This window comes from Callithrix jacchus, chromosome 14 (assembly GCF_049354715.1).
Source record: "Callithrix jacchus isolate 240 chromosome 14, calJac240_pri, whole genome shotgun sequence".
Classification (NCBI taxonomy): Eukaryota; Metazoa; Chordata; class Mammalia; order Primates; family Cebidae; genus Callithrix; species Callithrix jacchus.
This window is the reverse complement of record NC_133515.1, coordinates 12503384-12527379: the sequence shown is the minus strand read 5'-3', so window position 1 is coordinate 12527379 and position 23996 is coordinate 12503384. Positions and strand designations below refer to the sequence as shown.

Genomic DNA, 23996 nt, shown 5'->3' with positions numbered 1-23996 from the left:
AAAGAAGCATTTCATTTAGTAGAATACAACTCTCCACATCCTCAAGTACTTCCAGTCACACAAACTTGCCAGCAAGAATTCTTTGATAATAGGCACATGGATAGTGCAAGAGATAAGCAAATTTACTTTTTAAAACATTGTTGTGTTTGTCCTGGTTCCTCTACATGCCAGTCATGTGACCTTGGGCACGGTTCTTAATCATTTCATGTCCTCAGACTCCACATCTGCTTGATGGGGTAGCCACAGTGTTTCTCTCAGAATGTGAATGTTAAATAAATTTAACATCCATAAATAACATAAGATGCAGCCTTTTATGTAACAAGCCTTCACGAGTGTGAACTACTATTAGTTGTGATGAGTCAGGGTGGGAAGAGAACAGGCTGTGAGTGGGAGAACTGGATTCTAACACCTGGCTCTGTCAATTGCTGTGATGTGGCCAATTGTGTCACTGTCTTGGTTTTTCCATCACTTTCCTCAACTGTAATAGCACGGGGGTGAGCTGGATCATGAAGCATTAACAATGTCGATATTCCTCTAATATAAATGCTTTCCTGGGTGGGTTCTTTTCTTGTTGGCTGGGCTAAAGCTCTGTAATTTTACTTCTCTTGGCATTAGCTCTACTCCCCTGTAGATTCCTAGAGTATTAGAACTGAAAGGGAACTAAGAAATTTGTTCAAATCCATCTTTCTGTGGTTGAGGAAGACAATTTTGAATAGTTAAATGTCTGCCCAAGATCAAACAGCTAGTTTGTAATGAGGCCAGTACTAATGATTTGAGATTATAAACTTGTATCACAGCTTCCTCCTTTCTCCTCCAAGGAGCCCAACAATAATATATGTTCATAATTGCTTACAAATATTTTAATATTTCTGTATTCTTGTTAATCTCCTCTAGAGCCTAAAACCCATCCTAAATGAATTTGAAATTAATATGTTCAAGATAGGTTCTCAGTCGTTTCACTTAATTTCTCTTGGAGTACTTGGCTTGAATATATTGGTTAAAGTCATTTAACACAATGCTTGAATTATTAGTCAAGACACTTAAAAATAGAATTGCTCCCAGTGAAAAGGCAACCCATCTATTGTAGTTCAGTGCTTAATGATCTTTTCTAGTTCCTGAAACATAAATATATAACAGAAATCATCAGCCACTAGTTCTCATTTTAAAAGCCTAGTTACATTTTACATGTGTGATGCCAGTTACACTCTAAAGTTGTTCTTACTAATTAATAATTAATACAAAGCTCTTTTAAAAAATTCACTTCCTGATTTTTTATTTGCTATACATCACACATTTGCACACTCAACCCTCAAATAAAGCCACCTGTACTATTTATGGGGATGTTTTCTACCATTATTTGCCTTCCATAGAATACAGTTTGTGAGATTTCACTTATCCTATAGTGAACGTGTAAATAAATGCCCACGGTTTATAATCCATTTCTGAAGTAAGGTGCAAGAGGATGTAAATCTACAAAGAAGTGAAGAGCAAGGGATTCACTGACTGAATTTTATTTAAATAGGTAGATGTAAAAGTTCTTTCTTCAATTAAAAAAAAAAATACTCCTTGCCTCAGCCTTGCTTCAGTGCAGAACCTTATCAACCACAGGCAGAAAAGATTCCTGCTCAGGACCAGGTGCCTAGTCTACCCTAACCGGTAAAACCAGTTAGCATCCACTCAGTACTGAAGTTTTTACATTGCAGAAGGGAATAAGAGAACTGAAAATGCAGCAGGGACCGGAGACTCTGGGGACCGGGGACTCTGGCACCATGCTGTCTCTTACTGATGGCTCTCCAGATCTGGCAGAAGGCCAGGGTGAAGCAGATGAAGGCCCAGTTCCACTCGTGGTTCTTGCCCACAGTGGACACACCCATGAAGATGAAGATCAAGGTCTCGCTGACGCTACTCAGCATCTTCATGAAGTACTTGATGGTCGTGTACGATGTCTGCGACACGTTTTCTTCCACATACTTTTTCATTGTTACCGCACAGGCTGTAATTCTACAAAAGGAGCAGAGTCTCAGAGAAAATCCATGAGGTTTTCCACTTCCACAAAACGCCCTCCCCACAGTTGATGCCACAGAAGCCTGTGTTGATACAGGAAGAATATCTCCCTTATTCCCTTCTGTGGCTGCAGACTTTTCACAAATTTTCTTTCTCCCTCTTTTCCCTCCCTAAGAGATCTTTACGAGGTAAAGCTCAATGTGGTGGAAAGATGGGCGTGGCACAGTCTTTCTGAAATAAAATGACACACAATTCCCATGGGCACACCCAATGCAGAATGCTTTTCTCTTGCCCTCTTCATGAAGAGTTTGTCAGTCCCAACTCACACTTGCTACTTTACTTAAACCAAAATAACAGACAGAATAATTCAGCAAGGCTCTCATTTCCTCCAACCCAACCATAAATTATCAAAACTTAAGACAATGCAAGATTCTTTTTTTATTGGCTTTATTTCAAATAATTCTGTTCTAGCATGCCATTAAGCAAGTGTGGGAAACAGAAAGAAACTTGCCTTATCTCAGAGGTTTTGATCAATTTTCAGGTGGGAAAGTGACAGATGTCTAGAGTTTACACTATCACATTTAGTTGAAAGAGCTATTTCCCCTTCAGTGAAATTAAATGTATCTTCCTTAATAGCTGGAAAGAAGGATAATGCCATAGAGAAGATAACAAGACCAGATATAATAAGCCAAGCTGAGTAGCCTAATTCAAAGATAGACATCTCAAGGATACAAAGACATAAGGACAAGCATTTCAAAAATATTTGCATTAAGGCAAAGAAATGTAGATTTCTAATCTTATCCCATCTGCCTAGTTTCATTCCACATTGAAGAGCCATGGAGCCATGGCTGTGTGATGTGGTTTGAGGGCCACAGCAGAAGGCAGAGCCCAGGAATGGCAGTCCCTCATGTGTGCCTCCCTTCGACTTTAAAATTAACTTTTCAAGGAAAAAAAACACACTACTGAGATGATAACCTTGAAGTTTCCCCAGATCTTCTCTGTACCAGCTTTACTGAGCCTTCTAAATTGACATAATAATTACTATGTACTTCTCAGGCAAATCACAAGAAGAGGACAAAGGCAAAGTTGGAGAGAAGGTTTGTTTGACAAAGGACTCAATCAGGTTTTACAAAAGTTTAGAAATTCCTAAGTCCTGCAACACCTTTGAGGGTTAGCGTCATTAGTCATGCCTTTCCCAGATGCCTGATTCAGGTGATGTGGTCCTAAACTTTCTTTCTATTACTATGTGACTTGATCCTTGGTTTGTACTTACGCCAGGATGCCGGAGAGGTAGAGGGTTTCAGCAGCTAAGTAAGACAAATAGCTGAACATGAAGACGATGAGTGGCTCAATTGCAGAGATATTCTGAGTGAAACGTGTGATAAACGCAGAAATAAATCCAAAAGCAATGCCAAACATTACTCCTCCAACCCCTACAATGATGAATCGGGCACATCCAGCCAAAATGTCCACAGGTTCTATGTCTTCAAATTTATGCATCTTTGTAAAGGCAATTAACATATTGTATAAGACCTAGACAAAAAAAGAGAAAACAAATATGAATGATTAATAGAAACTGGGAATACTTTGCATGCAGATTCTCAGCTATGTGTCTAGATAAGCAATACACAAAAATAAATTCTACAACAAAAAATACTAAGATGACTGCGTTTTTAACTGTATTCCCAATAATTTAGATGTATTCTGTTTCATTGAATAAAAAGTGTAATACAACTTCCATTCATGAGCACCTACTACGTCTCTTTGTTAAGCTTTCAGTGTCAGTTAATTTATTGCCTCTAAATTCCAAATGTACCCTTCTATTCGTGTTCTATAATAGTGGAATTACTTAAAGCATTTCTTCTTTTACATGAGCACCTAGTTAAGCTCTCTCAGTAGAGGGCCTAGGAAGGACATTGCAGGTGCAGGAGGAAGGGGCTTCCTGCAGTTTCTCTGGGGCCTGCGGGGAGTCAACCACGTGGGTGTGGGGAATTCCAGTGGACCCTGCCTGAGCCACAGGCCCTGTAAGTGATCCCCCTGCAACCCTGCAGCCTTGGCCTGGTGATAACCTGTCTGCACAAAGCCCATGCTATGATATGATAAAAGACATGATAATCTGTCTCCATGGCCCATGTGCATTGTGTCTGTGGCCCAAGGCTCCACTCAAGCATCCCACCCTCTGAGAGCCTTCTCCCCCTCCCCCCATGCAGCCTGCTCCTCTGAAGATCCTCTACCATCTCCCAAGTGCAGGCTCCCACTGCAGCTCTGTCACAGGGGTTGCTGACTGATGTCTGGACCTGCCTGCCTTCCAGAGGGTGGTCGATTGTTTTCCCAGCAACTCCAAACCTGCTCCAGTGTGGCTAAAGCAGCCAACTTCTCTGCTACCCAGTGGCCAGTCCACACCTTCTCCAGTGAGAGGTGAACCCCCCCCCCCACGCGTGTCCTTCCTTGGGTGCCCTCCATCAGCCCTAGGGTACATGGAGAGTTTCCTTATATCTTATAGTTATGCCTTTATTATAGTTAACACATTCTATAATACATTAACATTTTTTATTTAACGTATTGTGGTGTATCTTTCCTGATTGAACCTGACTGTTATACGCTCCATGCACATCATTTCATCAAATCCCGCAAACAATTCTAGCTTATGTAACACACACTCTGAATTTTTTTTTTGAGATGGAGTTTCACTCTTGTTACCCAGGCTGGAGTGCAATGGCGCGATTTCGGCTCACCGCAACCTCCGCCTCCTGGGTTCAGGCAATTCTTCTGCCTCAGCCTCCTGAGTAGCTGGGATTACAGGCACGTGCCACCATGCCCAGCTAATTTTTTGTATTTTTAGTAGAGACGGGGTTTCACCATGCTGACCAGTATGGTCTCGATCTCTTGACCTCGTGATCCACCCGCCTCGGCCTCCCAAAGTGCTGGGATTACAGGCGTGTGCCACCGCGCCCGGCCCGAATTTTCCTATTTTTCCATTTATTTCAACATTTATTTTGAAGCCACGGAGATCTATTTTTTTTTTTTTTTTTTTTTGAGACGGAATTTCGCTCCTTACCCAGGCTGGAGTGCAATGGCGCAATCTCGGCTCACCGCAACCTCCGCCTCCTGGGTTCAGGCAATTCTCCTGCCTCCTGAGTAGCTGGGATTACAGGCACGCGCCACAATGCCCAGCTATTTTTTTTTGTATTTTTAGTAGAGACGGGGTTTCACCATGTTGACCAGGATGGTCTCGATCTCTTGACGTCGTGATCCACCCGCCTCGGCCTCCCAAAGTGCTGGGATTACAGGCTTGAGCCACCGTGCCGGACCCGCAGAGATCTATTTATCACTATTTAATGCCACTCCACAGCCCAGAACTATGATCTAGCTCCTGAAAAGCAGCAGCAGACGCACAGACAATGAGACCTAGAAAAGAGTTGAATGAAGATCTCTGCAGAAAATGAAGAGTCGGGAATATCAGCCCCTGAAAGATTCCTGTGAAACCACAGTGCATGCCTCTTAGCCTCTGTCTATCTATACCAGGAAAAACACAAAAAATCAGAGCAGAGGGTGGAACCTAAATCTCAAGGAAATCATGGCTGTGATGGTATTCTGCGTGCTGCAGAGGCACAGAAGGACTGCACGGACCTTCTGGAACAGGTGATGCCCTCTCATCTTCACAATTGGCTCTCATTTCCCCGCAGGCCATGGCCCTTCATGCTGCACCCTGCAGGCTCTCCCAGGCCTTGACTCTCATCTTTTTAAAATGGGAATCATCTTCCTTATAGAGACACTCAGTGTCACCACTGATCTTGGGTGTGACCTGACAGCCTTTGGGTTCTGACTTTGGCTTTACCCTCAGGACTCACCAGAACCGCATGCTGACCCATTTGTTGCTGTGGTCTGCAGGCTGCAGGAAGCCACAGCCATTCCTCCCCCAGCCCCTTTCCTAGTCCTGGCCCCTCCACATTGTCTATAAGTCCAACCTCTGTTGATTCCCTATAACATCACCATCATGATAAAAGACTGTTGTTTTTGGCCAGGCACAGTGGCTCACACCTGTAATCCCAGAACTTTGGGAGGCTGAGGTGGGTGGATCACCTGAGGTTGGAAGTTCGAGACCAGCCTAGCCTACACAGTGAAACCCCATCTCTACTAAAAATACAAAAATTAGGCCAGGTGCAGTGCCTCACACCTGTTATCCCAGCACTTTGGGAGGCCAAAGCAGGCGGATTGCCTGAGCTTCGGAGTTCAAGACCAGCCTGGGCAACACGGTGAAACCCCATCTCTACTAAAACAAAAAAAAATTAGCTGGGTGTGTCAGTGTGTGCCTGTACTCCCAGCTACTCGGGAGGCTGAGGCAGGAGAATTGCTTGAACCCGGGAGGTGGAGGTTGCATTGAGCCGAGGCCACACCACTGCACTCCAGCCTGGGTGACAGAGCAAGACTCAGTCTCTTAAAAAAAAAAAAAAAAACAAAAATTAGCCAGCATGGTGGTACATGCCTGTAATCCCAGCTACTCAGGAGACTGAGGCAGGAGAATCACTTGAATCCAGGAGATGGAGGTTGCAGTGAGCTGAGATTGCACCATTGCACTCCAACCTGGATGACAAAAATGAAATTCCATCTTTAAAAAAAAAAAAGATTGTTGTCTTCCCACAGAGAGGTTGGCAGTAAATGACTGATCATGTGCAAAGGTTGTCCCTAGGCTTCTATCTTCTTCTGTTCATAATCATGAACAGAGTGCATCAATGGCAAAGACCTTCTCCTTGCTCTCCCTTCTAAACAATGTCTCAACGTTTGTTTGAGGGAGGCTGTCTTCCAGGGACAGATAGAAGCAAAAGCAGCAGGAGGTTACAGAATGGACATATTTATGCTGCAGCCACCATGCTACTGTACACTTTTTGCTACTTCCTTATGTGCAGATATCAAACATCATACAGCATGGCTTTGGGCTTTAGAATGTGAGCTGGCAGTGAGGGGCATGCCTCAAAGTAGCTCAGGTGTCACTCATTCTCACCTAGGATGCTTCATGATCAATGCACTTTGTTGATGGGGGTGGGCAGACACTGAGGTTGCATGGTCACCCTCTGCTAATGGGTTTTTGGTCCACAGGCACCTCTGCAATGAGGCTCTGTCGCCTTGACTCCTGTATGACTCTCCTAGGGATGCTGTGACAAAGTACCACAAGGCGAGTAGCTCAGGTTAACAAAAATGTATCCTTTCACACTGTTCTGAAGATTAGAGGTCCGTACTCGAGATGTGGGCCATGCTCCCCATGAAGGTGTTAACAGGAGGGCCTTCCTTGCCTCTTCTGAGCTTCTTTTTTTTTTGAGACGGAGTTTTGCTCTTGTTACCCAGGCTGGAGTGCAATGGCGCGATCTCGGCTCACCGCAACCTCCGCCTCCTGGGTTCAGGCAATTCTCCTGCCTCAGCCTCCCGAGTAGCTGGGATTACAGGCATGTGCCACCATGCCCAGCTAATTTTTTGTATTTTCAGTAGAGGCAGGGTTTCACCTTGTTGACCAGATGGTCTCGATCTCTTGACCTTTTGATCCACCCACCTTGGCCTCCCAAAGTGCTGGGATTACAGGCGTGAGTCACCGCACCCAGCTCTTCTGAGCTTCTTCTGGTGGCTGCTGGCAGCCCTCACTGTTCCAGGTTTGTGAGTGTATCACTCCAGTCCCTGCCTGTGTCTCCATATAGCCTTCTCTGCCTGTTTCCTCTGTGTCACATCTCGCATCTCCCTGTTATAAGGACACCAGGCATTGGATTAGGGCCCACCTTAGTCCAGTGCGAGCTCGCCTTCAATAATGATAACTGTAAAGACACTGTTTCCAGTTAGGGTTCCATCCTGAGATTCCAGGTAAGCATGGATTTTTAGGGGACACTACCCCACCTAGTACAGCTTTTATAACCAAAATGACCATACGGTGAAATGAACTTGTATTACAGACTATAAGTTTTCATTATAAATCTCTCAGAGCACAGATAATTTTATTTTGAATTTTACAAGGTCCTAAACTGTGGCTTATTCCCAAAATGGTTCAATCAGGTTTCTTAAAAGAGCCTAGAATGTAGATTTTGAGTCTATAGATTAGTGCTGCCTGCTCAATGTAATAAGTAACCAGTAGTAATAAGCGTGGTTAGATATGGGAATGTAATAGGCTTGCATTCTTCCCACAAAGAGATGTTTCTAGTGTATTTTCTGGGAGGAGAGGAAGCTGGGGAAGATGAAGAAGAATCAGAAAGCTTGATGCCAGTGAGTCCAAGCAAGTACACACACACAACATACAGATACAGGCAATAGACACACACACACATACACAACAGACACATGCATCAGACACACGGGCACACACACACACCATAAACATACAGACACAGGCAATAGACACACACACACACATACACACAACAGACACATGCATCAGACACACGGACACACACACACACACACACCATAAACATACAGGCACAGGCAATAGACACACACACACACACATACACACAACAGACACATGCATCAGACACACGGACACACACACAGACACACACACACCCCATAAACATGGTGAATTGCTGATATTAGGAAAGGAATTACTTAAAAAGAGAAAGATTTATAGAAATCTTAAACTGAATTTGCTTAAAAATATACATGATAAAGTGTAGAAATGTCCGGAAACAAAAGAGCAAAGGAAAACCCCCACAAATGTCCCACCATCCCTCCTAGAGAAAACTACTAGAAGTACTATAGATATGTATTTTTTAATTCTATCTATCTATCCATCTATCTATCATCTATCTATCCATCCATCCATCCATCTGTATATCATCTATCCTTCTGCTGTCTCTCATCCATCTCTCTACCTGGGGCAGTCAGAACCCTTCAGATCTCTAACTGCAGGGATTCCCATCTGCTGTTCTCAGCTAAGGCCTGAGCTTGGCAGGGACACTGAGATAGGCCCCTTCCTGGAAGGCAAAGGACTCCTTGGATACATGTTTTAGCCTACGGGTTCCTGATGAGCTTGATAAACTCTCTGAGAAATGCAGTAAAGACAGTCCCATCGGCTTCTATTCTTCCCTCTCTCCTTTCCCTGGAATCACACTGCAGTGTGACCTGAGAGCTCTCCCAGCCCCTGGCTTCTTCCCCATGTTCCCTCACAGGAGTTTCTCTAATCAAACTCTTGCATGTTTAATGCACTCTGAGTGCCTGATAAATGAAGAACCTGGACAACATCTATCGGTCTGTTTGTGTATCAATCTTCCTTTACAAAACTGTTATAATCCTGGTCTATTTTATTTAAACAAACTGAAGCCATGCTTTAAGAAAACCTGGGATGAGTATTTGAAAAAAATTTGTGACTTTTGATTTTGAATGAATCCAAAAGAATCTTAGTGGTTGTGTCTTGACTCAGTGAGTTGAGTCCAATTTCACTTTCTGCCACGTATGGGTCTTAGGATCCCTGGGTATTGCACTGTTGGAGTTGAGCTCACACTGAAAGGAGTGAAGCCACAATGAGGAGTCACACACTCCCCACAATCCCAGAAAAGGAAGTTTAAATGAGGTTAAGTGGAACCTGACAGCTTATTTGACTCTCAAATCCAAAGGAAACTAAGAGAATATGACCGAGACTCAAAGATTTGAATATTGTTGCCACAAACTAAAACTCTTTTACATAACTTGTTAGATTATTAGTAGCTACCCAGACTACTCCAATGGCCGGGAAAGTCAGCTGGGTCAGCTTTGTCTCTGGACACCAGTGTGCCCTGCCAGGAAGATGCCATGGCCATTTCAGAAGCTAAAGTAGTACATATAATTAAGAAGACTGCATTTACAATCACAGTCCTTACTACTACACGAAAAACAGTTCTTACCTTTCAAATTACCAGGCTCTGGGTATCATTATAGTTGCAAAAGATTTTCTTTGGGTTCATTTCAAGTCACAATAATGTGTGTGTATCTTTTATACACTGACGGAAAGCTCAGCCAATGCTAAATCTCAAACATGTCCACAGCCCCATGGAGAACAAGGTTAGATTTTCCCTCTTCACTCATTGTCTCAGCAAATGGTCCTTTTGTGTTACTTTGAACAGGTTCTCCAAGCCTTCCAACATTCTAATAATCATGATCCTTTAGCTGATGCCACTGTAAAAGTTTGCAAAGCCTTTTTAACATGCAGAAACTCACACAGTAGCTAAAAACATTAGTCCTTCAACCAGGGCTCAGAAGAGGTGAAGAGTCAATTCTAAATATGCTAACTTTTTTGTTGTTGTTAACTTTATTGAGGAAAGGCTTACATATGATCAATTGCATCTAAAATGAATGAATTCTGGACATTGTAGACACCCATTAAGCCATCACCATAGTCAAGATATAGAACAATTCCATGAATCATGAAAGGTTCCTCATTCATTTGAAGTTCTCCATTCATCTCTCTGACTCTGGCCACAATGAGGAGTCACACACTCCTCACAATCTCAGAAAAGGCAAGTTTGAATAAAGATAAGTAGAACCTGACAGTTTATCTATTGCCACAATTGATTACTTTGCATTTTATATAATTTGAATAATAAATTATTAATTCTTTTTTTGTGACTTTTTTTTTTTTTTGAGACGGAGTTTCTCTCTTGTTACCCAGGCTGGAGTGCAATGGCACGATCTCGGCTCACCGCAACCTCCGCCTCCTGGGTTCAGGCAATTCTCCTGCCTCAGTTTCCCGAGTAGCTGGGATTACAGGCATGAGCCACCGTGTCCAGCTAATTTTTTTTGTATTTTTAGTAGAGACGGGGTTTCACCATGTTGACCAGGATGGTCTCGATCTCTTGACCTCGTGATCCACCCACCTCGGCCTCCCAAAGTGCTGGGATTACAGGCGTGAGCCACCGCACCCGGCCCTTTTTGTGACTTTTATTTAACTCAGCATGATGTTCTTGAGAGTTACCCAAGTTGTTGGAGATATTGGTGGTCTCTCCCTTTTACACCTGAGTAGTATTCAACTATCTGGTTACAGCATATTTTCGTCATTCATATATCTGTTTACCTGTTAATGAATATTTGTCCTTCCCCATCTCCCAGTTTTTGGCTATTTGAATGTTGCTGCTATGAACATTCACGTACAAGCCTTTTTTGTAGATGTATGTTTCCATTTCTCTTGCGTATTTACCTAAAAGTACAATGGCTAGGTAGTATGGTAGACATGTGAAAGTTTTAAGAAACTGAAAAATCATTTTTCAAAGTCATCATATCAGGCCGGGCATGGTGGCTCATGCCTATAATCCCACCATTTTGAGAAGCCGAGGTGGATGGATCACTTGAGACCAGGAGTTCAAGACCAGCCTGAGGAACATGACAAACCTCATCTCAACTAAAAATACAAAAATTAGCTGGGTGTGATATCGTGTGCCTATTATCCCAGCTACTGGGGAGGCTGAGACATGGCAATCACTTAATCCTGGGAGGTGGGGAGTGCAGTGAGCAGGTGAGCAGAGATTGTGCCACTGCACTCCAGCCTGGGCAACACAGAGAGACTCACTATCAAAAATAGAAAAAATAAAAACAAAACAAAGTCATCATATCATTTTACATACCCACCTATGGATCCTAAAGCAAACTCATCTTGGATGATAATCCACCATGTTGTTGATTTCTGATTAATCCCAGTTCTGGGAATGCCTCTATGATTTCCGTATTATCTACTATTTTTTTTTTTAATAAAAGCACATACTATAAATTGTGCCCTTGATTTGCAGTAAAGTAAGTACAGTAAGCTAAAACAACTTTGACCATAAATTCTGCCCATAGACAGATTTATACAACATTCTTGCCTTTCCCTACAATTGTCTACACATTCCTTCTCTATGGTATATAAGGCCTGTATCTGGGGGTTAATGGCACAGGGTTCTACCATCTTTTCTCACCACTGCTGAAGACACAGCCATAGCTTCTGTTCCTAAGTCCCTGTTAAATGTTTATTTCCAAAAAACCAGGTATGTCCATCCCTTTTTTTGGCCTCTCTGTTTCCTTAGACTTTTGGGGTACATTTAGACAAACATATCCACTGCAGAATACCCCAGAAATGTATGAGATTTCCAGTTGCTCCATATCCTTGTTAACACTTGATATTGTCCATGTGCTTGCTGGCCATGAATATATCATCTTTTATGATGTATCTGTTCAAATCCTTTTTCTGTTTTTAATTGAGCTCTTTATAGTCTTATTGAGAATTGAAATTATTTAAAATTATTGGTATATTCTCTATGTCTTTTGTGAAATACATGTATACACAATGATTTCTTTCATATGTAACCTGCTTTTTTGATTGCGCATTTTGAAGAACAAGTTTTTTTCTTTTGATAAAATCTAATTCATTGCTTTTTTTGTTTTAATTTGTGCTTTTCCTGTCTTTTGACTAATCCAAGGTCAAAAAGTGTTTGTTTCTATGGTCATAATATATTACTCCTACGTTTTCCTCTGTGAGATTTATAATTTTACCTTTTACATTTCATCTATGATACATCTTGAGTTAATTTTTAAATATGGCTTGAGGTTAGGTGTGATTTTTATGTTTTTCCACATAGATATCAGATTTTTTCAGTACCTTTATTGAATAGACTTACCCTTTCCATTGAATTGCCTTGGTTCTTTTGCCAAAAATTAATTGACCATATATACATAAGTCTATTTCTAAATTCTGCAGTTTCTTTCATGGTCTATATCTCTATTCTTTAATTAATATTGTGATTTGTGTATAATTATTATAGTTATTGTAGCATTATAGTAAGTCATCAAATAAGTCTTTTAGCTTTGTTCTTTAATTTTAAACATTGTTTGATGTGGTCTAGGTCTTCACATTTCCAAACAGATTTTAGAATCAGCTTTGTCCATGTGTACTAAAATGTTTTTCAGGATTTTGATTGGGCTTTCATTGAATCTATAGATCAAATGGGAGAAAACTGATATCTCAACAACGCTGACTCTTTCATTAATGAATATGACATTATTTAGGACTTCTAATTCCTTTCAACAATGTTCTACAATATTCAGTGAAAGGACCTGGCAAATCTTTGTTAAATTCACTTTGAAGTATTTCTGTTTTGGCAGTACATTTGAATGTTATTTAAAAGATATCTAAAATGTTATTTTCTTTCTTGAACCATAAAGTATCTAGAAGTGTGTTGTTTAATTGTCAAATACTAGGATTTTCCTAGATATTTCAAACATATTTTCAATTCTGTGTGGACAAAAAACATACTCTGTATGGTATCAAGGCTTCTAAAGTTATTGAGGCTTCTTTAATTGTCAAATGTATGGTCATTTTTATTAAGCACACCATATGCACATGAAAAGAATGCTCAGTTTGCAGTAGTTGGGCATAAGGTTCTATGAATAGGAATTAGGGCAAGGTGGTTGATAATATTCAGATCCTCCATGCCTTGCAGATATTTTACTTAATTTTACTATCTTTCCTAAGAGAAAGGTGTTAGAATCTCCTACTAAAATTGTGGAATTGTCATTTCCTGCCTTGTCGATTTTTAATTCATGTATTTAGTTGCATTATTATTAGATATATGCACACATATGATTTTTACGTAATCTTGATTAGTCAGCTTTTTTATCATTATGATAGATCCCTCTTTATCTTTGTAATAATTTCTATCTTTACATCTATTTTTAACTGGTATTAATGCAACCAAATTAACATTCTTGTGCTTACTGTTTGCTGGTTTATTTTTTTGCATCCATTTACCTTCACCTCATTTATGTCTTTATAATTAAATTATATTTCTTATCAATTGAATATATTTGGGTCCTGCTTTATAATCAGTTCTTACTCTCTGGCTTTTAATTGAAGTGTTTAGTTCATTAACAGTTAATGTAATATTGTTATCATTAGATTTGGATCTACCATATTATTATATTTTTTCTTTGCCCCTCTTTCACTTCTGGATTATTGTCCTTTCCTGCATTCATTTTTATTTATTGAATACTTTTAAGAATTCTATTTTAATTTTTATGTATTGACCAAATTTTTTTACATTATGTTTAGTGGTACTCTACAGTAACAACTTTAACTTTTTATAGTGTGCTTTTGGCTAACATTATACCACTTCATATAAAATAAAGAACCCTTATAGCCATGTTGGTTCATTAAATGTACTGACTTTTAACTTTCCTTAAGAGTCAAAGTAAGAAAGTTCTTTGTAGTCATAATATTAAATCTTGTGGATTAATTTAACACTGATGGCTGAGGCTCTAATAATAATTAATTACAAATTTTTGTGACCACCAATCCTCCTAGTCATGATAGTTATGGTCCTCACCATGTTCATGGATCCCTGTAAGGGTAACTTCTATGACACAGCATCTGAGGAAGGAGTAGTTCATTTATACTTTCTACTCAAGAGTGAGAGTAGACAGACCTTCAAGAAGTCTATCTACAAGCTGGGATCTGAGAAGTAGTCTTAGGTGAAAACCCCTACCCAGCTTTAAGCTATGGTAACTGTCTTTTCTGAGAGTCATAGAGATAATTGACTTGGCATGTATGACTAGATAAATACAGTGAAATTGGTTAAGGGACAATGAGGGACCATGAACAACTATGAGTTCATGGTGGAAACAGAAATATTGAAAAATAGAAACTAAGAGAAGGAAAATAACAATTGAGTGAATGATATGGAAGCTAACTGGAGTGGTGATATGGCTTGGTTGTGTTTCAACCCAAATCTCTTCTTGAATTGTAGTTCCCATAATCCCTATGTGTTCTGGGAGTGACATGGTGGGAAGTAATTGAATCATGGGAATGGTTACCCCCATACTGTTCTCATGATAATGAGTGAGTTCTCACAAGATCTGATGGTTTTATAAAGGGTAGTTCTCCTGCACATGCTCACTTGCCTGCCACCATGTAAGACATGCCTTTGCTCCTCCTTTGCCTTATGCCATGACTGTGAAGTCTCCCCAGTCATGTGGAACTGTGAGTCAATTAAACCTCTTTCTTTTTATAAATTACCAGTTTTGGGTATTTCTTGATAGCAGTATAAATATAGACTAATACAGTAAATTAGGACAGTAGAATGAGGTACTACTGTAAGGATACCCAACAATGTAGAAGTGACTTTAGAACTGGGTAACAGGCAGAGTTTGGAACAGTCTGGAGAGCTCAGAAGAAGATAGAGAAGACTGAAACTTCCTAGAGACTTGGAGGGCTCAGAACAGAGGATGATGTGTGGAAATTTGGAACTTCCTAGAGACTTGTTGAATGGCTTTGGTCAAAATCCTGATAGTGATATGGGCAATAAAGTCCAGACTGAGGTGATCTCAGATGGAGATGAAGAACTTGTTGGGAACTGAAATAAAGGTAGCTCTTGCTATGTTTTGGTAAAGAGACTGGTAGCATTTTGCCCCTGACCTAGAAATCTGTGGAACTTTGAATATGAGAGAAATGATTTACAGTACCTGGCAGAAGAAATTTCTAATAGGCAAAGCATTCAAGAGGAAGCAGAGCATGCAAATTTGCTCTGACAATGAGGTAGAAAAGAAAAAATCATTTTCTCGGGAGAAATTCAAGCCTGTAGTAAAAAATTGCACAAATAATGCGGAGCTGGATGTTAATCACCAAGACAATGGGACAAATGTCTCCAGGACATGTCAGAGACCTTCACAGCAGCCCCTCCCATCACAGGGCTGGAGGCCTAGAATGTTTTCCTGGGCTGGGCCCAGGGCCCTCCTGCTCTATGCAGCCTTAGGACATGGTGGGTGCCCTGTGTCCCAGATGCTTCAGCTCCAGCTGTGTCTAAAAGGGGCCAACATAAAGCTCAGGTCATTGCTTCACAGAGTGTAAGCTCCAAGCTTTGGCAACTTACACATGGTGTTGAACCTATGAGTGCACAGAAGTCGAGAACTGAGGTTTGGGAACTTCTTCCTAGATTTCATAGAATGTATGGAAATGCCTAGATATCCAGGCAGAAGTTTGCTGCAGGGGCAGGGCCCTCATGGAAAACTTCTGCTAGAACAGTGCAGAAGGAAAATGTGGAGTTGGAGCCCCTGCACAGAATCCCCACTGAGGTGCTGCCTAGTGGAGCTATGAGAAGAGGGCCACCTGCCTCCAGACACCTAAATGGTAGATCCTCTGACAGCTTGTACCATGTGCCTGGAAAAGCCACAGACCCTCAAAATCAGCCCATTAAAGCATCTGAGGGGTGGGGTACAGAGGGGAGGTGAGGGCTGTACCCTGCAAAACCACAGGGGTGGAGCTACCCACAGAAACCTACTTGCATTACTGTGACTTTGATGTGAAAAATGGAGGCAAAGGAGATCATTTGGGAGCTTTTTTTTGAGACGGAGTTTCGCTCTTGTTACCCAGGCTGGCGTGCAATGGCGTCATCTCGGCTCACCGCAACCTCCACCTCCTGGGTTCAAGCAATTTGCCTGCCTCAGCCTCCTGAGTAGCTGGGACTACAGGCACATGCCACCATGCCCAGCTAATTTTTGTATTTTTAGTAGAAATGGGGTTTCACCATGTTGACCAGGATGGTCTCGATCTGTTGACCTCATGATCCAATTTGACTACCCTTCTGGATTTTGGATTTGCATGGGTCTATATCTCCTTTCTTTTGGCCAATTTCTCCCAATTGGAATGGGTGTATTTACCCAGTGCCTTTACCCCTGTTGTATCTAGGAAGGAACTAACTTGCTTTTTATTTTACAGGGTCATAGGTAGAAGAGACTTGCCTTATCTCAGATGAGACTTTGGACTGTGGACTTCTGAGTTAATGCTGAAATGAGTTAAGATTGTTGGGAAGGCACTTATGAAGTGTGATGACATAAGATTTGAGAGGGGCCAGGGATAGAACAATATGATTTGGCTGTGTCCCCACCCAAATTTCATTGTGAATTATAGCTCTCATAATCCCTGTGTGTCATGGGAAGGACCCAGTGGGAAGTAACTGAATCATAGGGGTGGGTTTTTCCACGCTGTTCTTGTGATAATGAATAAGTCTCATGAAATCTGATGGTTTGATAAAGGGCAGTTCCTCTGCACATGCTCTCTTGCCTGCCACCATGTAAAATGTGCCTTTGCTCCTCCTTCACCTTCTGCCATGATTGTGAAGCTTCCCCAGGCATGTGGAACTGTGAATCCATTAAACCTCTTTTTCCTTATAAATCACCCAGCCTCAGGTATTTCTTCATAACAATATGAAAATGCATTAATACAAATGGGGGCCGGGAACAGTGGCTCATGCTTGTAATCCTGGCACTTTGGGAGGCTGAGGCAGCTGGATCACCTGAGGTCAGGAGTTCAAGACCAGCCTAACCAACATGGAGAAACCCCATCTCTACTAAAAATACAAAAACTAGCTGGGCGTGGTGGCAGATGCCCACAAATCCCAGTTACTCAAAAGGCTGAGGCAGGAGAATCACTTAAAACCTAGGAGGCAGAGGTTGTGGTGAGCCAAGTTCGTGCCATTGCACTCCAGCCTGGGCTACAAAAGTGAAACTCAATCTCAAAAAGAAAAAATACAAATTGGAAGATAAATGTAAAAATCAGTTGAAAAAGTAGCAGAGTGTGAGCAAGTAACCATATGCATCCATGATGAGGCTCCAAAATGACAATGTGATAGCTATTAGCATTGTTTATTCAATTTTTCTTTCCCTTCTAGGAAACTTGTAGGATTGCCCTTCTAGTCTCTTTGACATTGATTGTCACCATGTGACTATGCCTGGCCAACTTTTGAGTTTGAAAGAGTTTTCCTTTGTTTTTTTCTCAAGAAAGAAATACAAGAGAGAGTTTTGAATAAAAGAGATATGTCATTGCCAGAATGGGGCATTTGCTTGCTGAGGTGAGACCCTCCAGAAATTTCTCTCTCCTTTAGCACAGTGACCAGCAATGTTCAATATGGTAACTGCTCTATAAGCCAAAGACCTTCAGTAACCATTATGAAGGGAGGGCCCTGTTGGCTATGGGTTGAATCATGCCCCCTGCTCCAAATTTATATGTTGAAGTTTAACTGCCAGTACCTGATAATGTGACTGCATAGAAAGACAGCATCTTTAAAGAGGTCATTAAGTTAAAATGAGGTCATAAGGGTGAGGCCTTAATCCAATATGATTGGTGTCCTTATAAGAAAAGGAAGAGATACTAGGGAGGGTCACACAGAGGAAAGGCCACATAAGGACACAGCAAGAAGGTGGCTGCCTGCAAGCCAAGGAATGAGGCCTCACCAGAAACCAACCCTGCCCAAATCTTGTTCTTGGACTTCCAACCTCCAGAATATGAAAGAATAAAAGTCTGTTGTTTCAGCCCCCCGAGTCTCTGCTGTTTTACTACAGAAGCCCTGGAGGGCTAATAGAGAATCTATGTCTTCCTCTTTGCCTTGTGTATCTTTATAATTAATCTTCATTGCTTGAGCTTGCCATAACTCAGTTTCTTAAAACAAAAAGCCTAACTAATTACTGACCCTTTATTTTTTTACTGCCAAGTTAAAAAAAAGCATTGGAAGTTAAGAGTCATACCATAATGTAATAAAAAATGATCTTCCTGCATGTCACATAACAGAAAGGTACAAAGAATATCATAAAGACCTGTAGTCATCAACCTTAATCAAAAAATTAAACGGTGGACCTAGTTCATTTTCTAGCTTATATTAAGGGGCTCTGGCATACTAAACTCTGTCATAGGGCAGTTCCTTGGTAACCACCTTCTCTGACTCTCTGGCCACAAAAGGAAAGGAAGAAGACCAGCAACTACCTAGCAAGCTCTCTGCATAACAATGTAAAAGGCAGAAGAGCGAAAGCTCTTTCACCTCATTCCTAAAGGAGGGGAAAAAAGACCTGAAGGCCAGATAGGGAAGTTAAACAAGGTGTTGACCCATGTTCATGGGGTTGAGATCTCTGAACGTTCGTTGTTCCTAAGTTCAGTGAACAGAGGCCAAGCTGGATGTCAGAAAACGTGATGAGGAGGAGAGAAAAGTGTGTGTGTCAATAAATCTTGTTTACTGACCTGGGTCACAACAATGACATTTCTTTAAGGAATTCTTTTTCAATGTAAAAAGTTTGAAACTCTTCTGAGCTTGAAGAAAGATGGAGGATTGCTATAGTTCATAGCTGCAATTACCACCTACTGGCCAATGACTTGCAAATATGCACCTTGTTCAATCTCTGGCCCAGGCTCGAGACTTTCATTACTAGAATTATTGAACAATCCCTTTCAATTCCCTGTAGGTTTCTAAGACTCAACAACTAAAAACCAACGTAATGCTATCACCCACCCCCACCAACACATCCATTCACCTGTTCCTCACCCATGGTGCCATCCAAACACCTGCCTGAGTCTTACATCCCTCAGTCTATGCAAATCCCTCTCCTCCTTTGCTCCCCATATCACCTTGGAGAAAATGACTTTAGGACTATCTTTCACCATCTAGTGTCAGTTCACCTGCATGATACAAAAGGTAATTTAAAAGCCACTGAACCTTAAAACTCTTTTAGCCATAAAAGCTAGCATTAATTGTAACTGATAGATTTAAACTCATTGAAGACTAGCTCTGTCATTTGCTTTTTCTGAGAAGGAGATTGCTCTGGCATAATGGAACAAGCAGTGCCTAACACCAAGTAGTAGCTCAGTAATATTTTTTGATAAATGAATGAGTGGATGGATGGATGAATATATGGATAGATGGATGATGGATGGATGGATGGATGGATGGATGGATGGATAGATGGAGGATTAGAACTCACGGGACCTCTGGCTCCGCAAGACGTAACTGAACTTCATCATTAACATAAAGGAGTGAGATTTCGTGGTATCTCAGCTCTCTCTGGTGATATCAGCCTATTACTCACTAAGAACCAAAGCTGGTACTGGGTGATAAGGAGGAAAATATGGATTACTCCAGCCCAGAGGCAGGATCAATGGCTTCTCCCCTCACTCATATCCTGGATCTAGTGCTCCCATCCAGGCCTGTGAACAGTTTCAACTGATGTCATCCATGTACACAACCATCAAGGAAGCTATAAGGAAATTATTTGCCAGCCAGCACCTCCCAAACAGCCAACTGATGGGACTTTTCATACGACACCAGGCATGTTTTTTCCTACTGCAGCCCAACACACCCACAGTCCCTTAAGGATACATGAACGGGTGTTGTTGGGGGTGGGACAGCTGTTGAAACCACAGGACAAGGAAAGTCCCCAGGCTGTGCTTGAAGCTCTAGGCTTTTCTTTCTAGTCAGAGATTTCCATTAATGTATTATGTAACCTCCTAGAAATTCTCTGTGGCTAGAATGGGTTCTAATAATATACAGAATAAGCAGGTCCATTGTTAAAAGGAATTATTTACAAGCTAAATAAATAAGTCATGTCTTCATAGCTGTGGCTCATCAAAGGCAGGGGACAAAGCTTGTTTGCTTTTGTATCCCAGGCACTCAGCAAGGCTGGCAGGGAGAGAACTTCTCCCATGCACTTTCCTGTGCTCATTCTGATTATTCCCTAAAAAGCTAAAGAGAGATTGCTTTTCTCCCTGTTTCTCCTCCAAATCCATTTCCATAGCTGCTCAACCCCACCTCCTGACAAAGAAAAAGCAACTTGATAACCAGCGAGGCTTTGCTCTTTTTTCTTGTGCCTGTGAACTGAAGTGAGTTCTAATCACTCCTAAATGGCTCACAGTGTAGTCTGGTTGAAAGCCAATTTGTACAATTCAAACTTCAACCTTTCTGTTTCTCAGCCAGAAGAAAATGAACCAAACAAATATTTGATGAACCAAATGAGAGGCCTTGAAATGAAATCATGAAGTGCCCTCCAGCCCTGCACTGCTTTAGCATGCCTCCCAAGGATTAGCCCATGCCCTTCAGGCTGCTCCTTAAAGGGCGAGTCTGTGGCTTGGACTCTGGAAGTGCAGGAAGTAAAGGGGTTGCCTGTTGTAGAAGGTTAGGAGTCAGATTTGGTGAACCCCCACCCTTTGCAACACTCTTCTTCATTTACTGGGACCTGCACTGATCTGCTCCTCATTTCTCCCAGCTCCTTCCATCTCCCCAACCAGGTCCAAGCTCTTCATCACAGGCTATAATGGTTGCCGCATCTCTCTCTCTCTCTCTCCCTCTCTCTCAGTCTCTTTCTGTCTTTTCCCATAACACACACACACACACACACACACACACACACACACACACACACACGCCGGCTGTGGGCTGAAGAAAAGTTCACCGTGAAAACCTCTAAGTATTTTGATTGAAAGTGCATGTCTGAGGGCAAATGCCTGAGTCCTTTGGGACTCATGTCTGGGTTGGGTGGGCACCAGACTTCTACCCCCTGCCAACAGAGGGTCAGAAGCAGCCCCAGAGGACAGCCTCACAGATAAGGCACTTGCTGAGACGTTGCAGGGTGGTGGAGTTCACTCCTCAGGCATCAGAAGCCAATCAGTCAAGGCTGGATGGCCCTTTCTGCCTGAGGTTTAGGTCTAATCTCCATTTCTATGCCTGACAGATAGTTGGCAGATGGTCATTCTTGTGTGGACCCATCACTGGCACACAGGACTGGCAAGGGGATGTTTCTGTATCGCCTGCCCTATGCCAGGCATCCCGAGACCTATTTCACAATCTCCTCACAATCACCATTTGAAGTCAGATTAATCATTCCCACTTTACATATGTGGAAAGAGGATTGGGTCCCTTGCTCAAGATCACACAACTTGTAGGACCATGCCCCTCACATACAGTGAGCTCCCTATATTCTTGGCCCGAAGAAACCATCCCCTGGTAAAGCTAACTCCTCTCAGCTCCCATCCTTGGAATCAGAATAAAATGAAGGTAAATATAAAGAGGACAAGGAAAAGATGCCTACTCTCCCCTCAAGATTCTGCTCAAGTTTACATATAGCTCTTCTCTTGGAAAAGCTGAGACTGCAAAGTTCAGATAGACAGATATGACAATGTGGCATCATTAGGGCGTCAGGAGAGCTCTGGGTTCAGATGTACCCATGCATGTGGGCTTGCATGAATAACACCAAATGCAGGGGCTCACTCCGTGCCAGGTTCTATTTAAATGCTTTATGCATATTAATTCATTTTAACCCTCCCAAAACCCTATCTCCATTTCACAGAAACAAAACTGAGGCCCAGAGAGGGTAAGTGATTCACCTGAAGTCATACAGCTAGCAAGTAGTAGTGGAGGGAGGACCTGAACTGAAGCATGTGGCTTCCCAGCCATGCTTTTGGCCATGCTTTACTGCATCTTGAATGGGAACTAATAGAGTAAGGACCCCTTTTGAGGCAGGATAATATAAACCAGAAATAATCATGAAGAAAAATTTTCCCTCAAACGAATAGATTGGCTATATGGTTCACCCTTATGTGCACGGTGTCCAAGACAGTGGGGGTGCAGAACAGGTGCATGACAAGGTGTGGGGAAGGAGAGATAGGACCTTGGGATTCTTCCCTCTGCCCATGCCCGCCCCTGGTTTTATCCCACCCTTAGCATTTAGGCTCAGGAAGCAATGCTGAAGTTTGGTGGTGGCAGTTAATTTGAAGAAAATCACCCCAGTTTGCTCCCTCTTGGGGGCTTAAGGATGGAGGGCTTCAGTCACTGGAAACAGACACCAGGGCAGCAGGTGAGCCCCAGGGCCAACACATTCCCTGCACACCTTTCCTAGTCCCCACTGCTTGCTGCCTCATTCATTATTCACTCTTCCTGCAGCACCTATTTTCCCACTATAGCCCTTTATTCAGCGCCCTCTGCAATGCTCCATTCTAGATGCCGAGTCCTGTGATTACAGGACGGAACAGCGTGGAGAGAAATTGAGAGAGCCGACAGGCAACTAGCCAGCAAAGTTATGTTGCTACAGGGACAGACAGATTAGAAGAGAAGAGGGCAAAGGAATTCTAGCATGAGGGATCAGGAGACATAGGATCTAATGCTACCAGCAAGAACCCATAATAAATAGAGGGCAAATTGCAAACTGAATGAAAGGTCAATAGTCTCTGATAGAAACTGTTGCCACTGATCACCTCAGCCAAAGGGAATTGCCGGCTGGGCAAAGCAGTGAGGATGACTTTTCACTCTCTCAGGGATACTGAACTGCATAGAATAAACTCTAGTCAATAAATAGATAAATGACTTCTATGAGAATTTGTGTCTTTATAACAAAAATAACAGTGAAGAAACTTAGGCACATGGCGATCTGCTAAGTCACCCAACAGGCCTGAAGGACTGAGAAGGGCCAACACAGAGATGTGGACCCAGACAGTCTGGGTCCAGGGGGTCTCTTTCCTTAACCACTGCGTAGTATTCCCACCTCATTAAACTGCTATGAGGCTTAAATATGGAAAATGGCATGAAGCTCCCATCAAGGTGACTAACCCAATGCTCAGAATGTTTAGCTCCGCTTCCCCTCCTACTATCCTTTTAGAGAATGGCATCCAAAGTCAGCAGGATGCCCTAGGAAGATGTCACTGGAGGAGGGAGCAAGAGTGGGAGGGGAGAGAGGGATGAGGAAAAGGGGAAGTACAGGGCGGCAATCAAGAGTAGAGACACCCTAGAGCCAGGCTGCCTGGGTTCCAGCCTCAGCCCTGGCCTGTCTGGGCCTTTGACCTCTCTGATGAGGTAGAGGAGATGGGGAGATGGGGGGAGTGAGGGGTGATAGAAAGCTTGGTGGCCTCACTTTGTTGCTTATTCAGAAAGTTGACCCAAGAAAACCAGGGCTGATTATAAATCTAAGAACAATTTGCCCTACCATTTGTGAGGTAGAGGCATATACATACATACATATATACTTTTTTTTTTCTTTTCTATTTTCTTTTGAGATAGAGTCTCACTCTGTCACCCAGGCTGGAGTGCAGTGGTGTGATCTTGGCTCACTGCAACTTCCACTTCCTGGGTTCAAGTAATTCTTCTTCCTCAGTCTCCCAAGTAGCTAGGACAACAGACATGCACCACCACACCTGGCTAATTTTTGTATTTTTAGTAGAGATGTAGTTTTACCATATTGGCCAGGCTGGTCTCGAACTTGTGACCTCA

General features: G+C 42.2%; 1 protein-coding gene across 1 annotated transcript in view; it reads right to left on the bottom strand.

Moving 5' to 3' along the window:
* SLC9A4 (solute carrier family 9 member A4) overlaps window positions 1-23996 on the bottom strand; it is a 68453-nt gene that overhangs the window by 32535 nt on the left and 11922 nt on the right. The window contains exons 3-4 of the mRNA XM_002757459.6: window positions 3278-3537; window positions 1784-2001 (exon numbers count right to left, since the gene is read on the bottom strand). Of these exons, the coding sequence (XP_002757505.3) occupies window positions 1784-2001; window positions 3278-3537 (478 nt within the window). The remainder of the gene's footprint in view (window positions 1-1783; window positions 2002-3277; window positions 3538-23996) is intronic.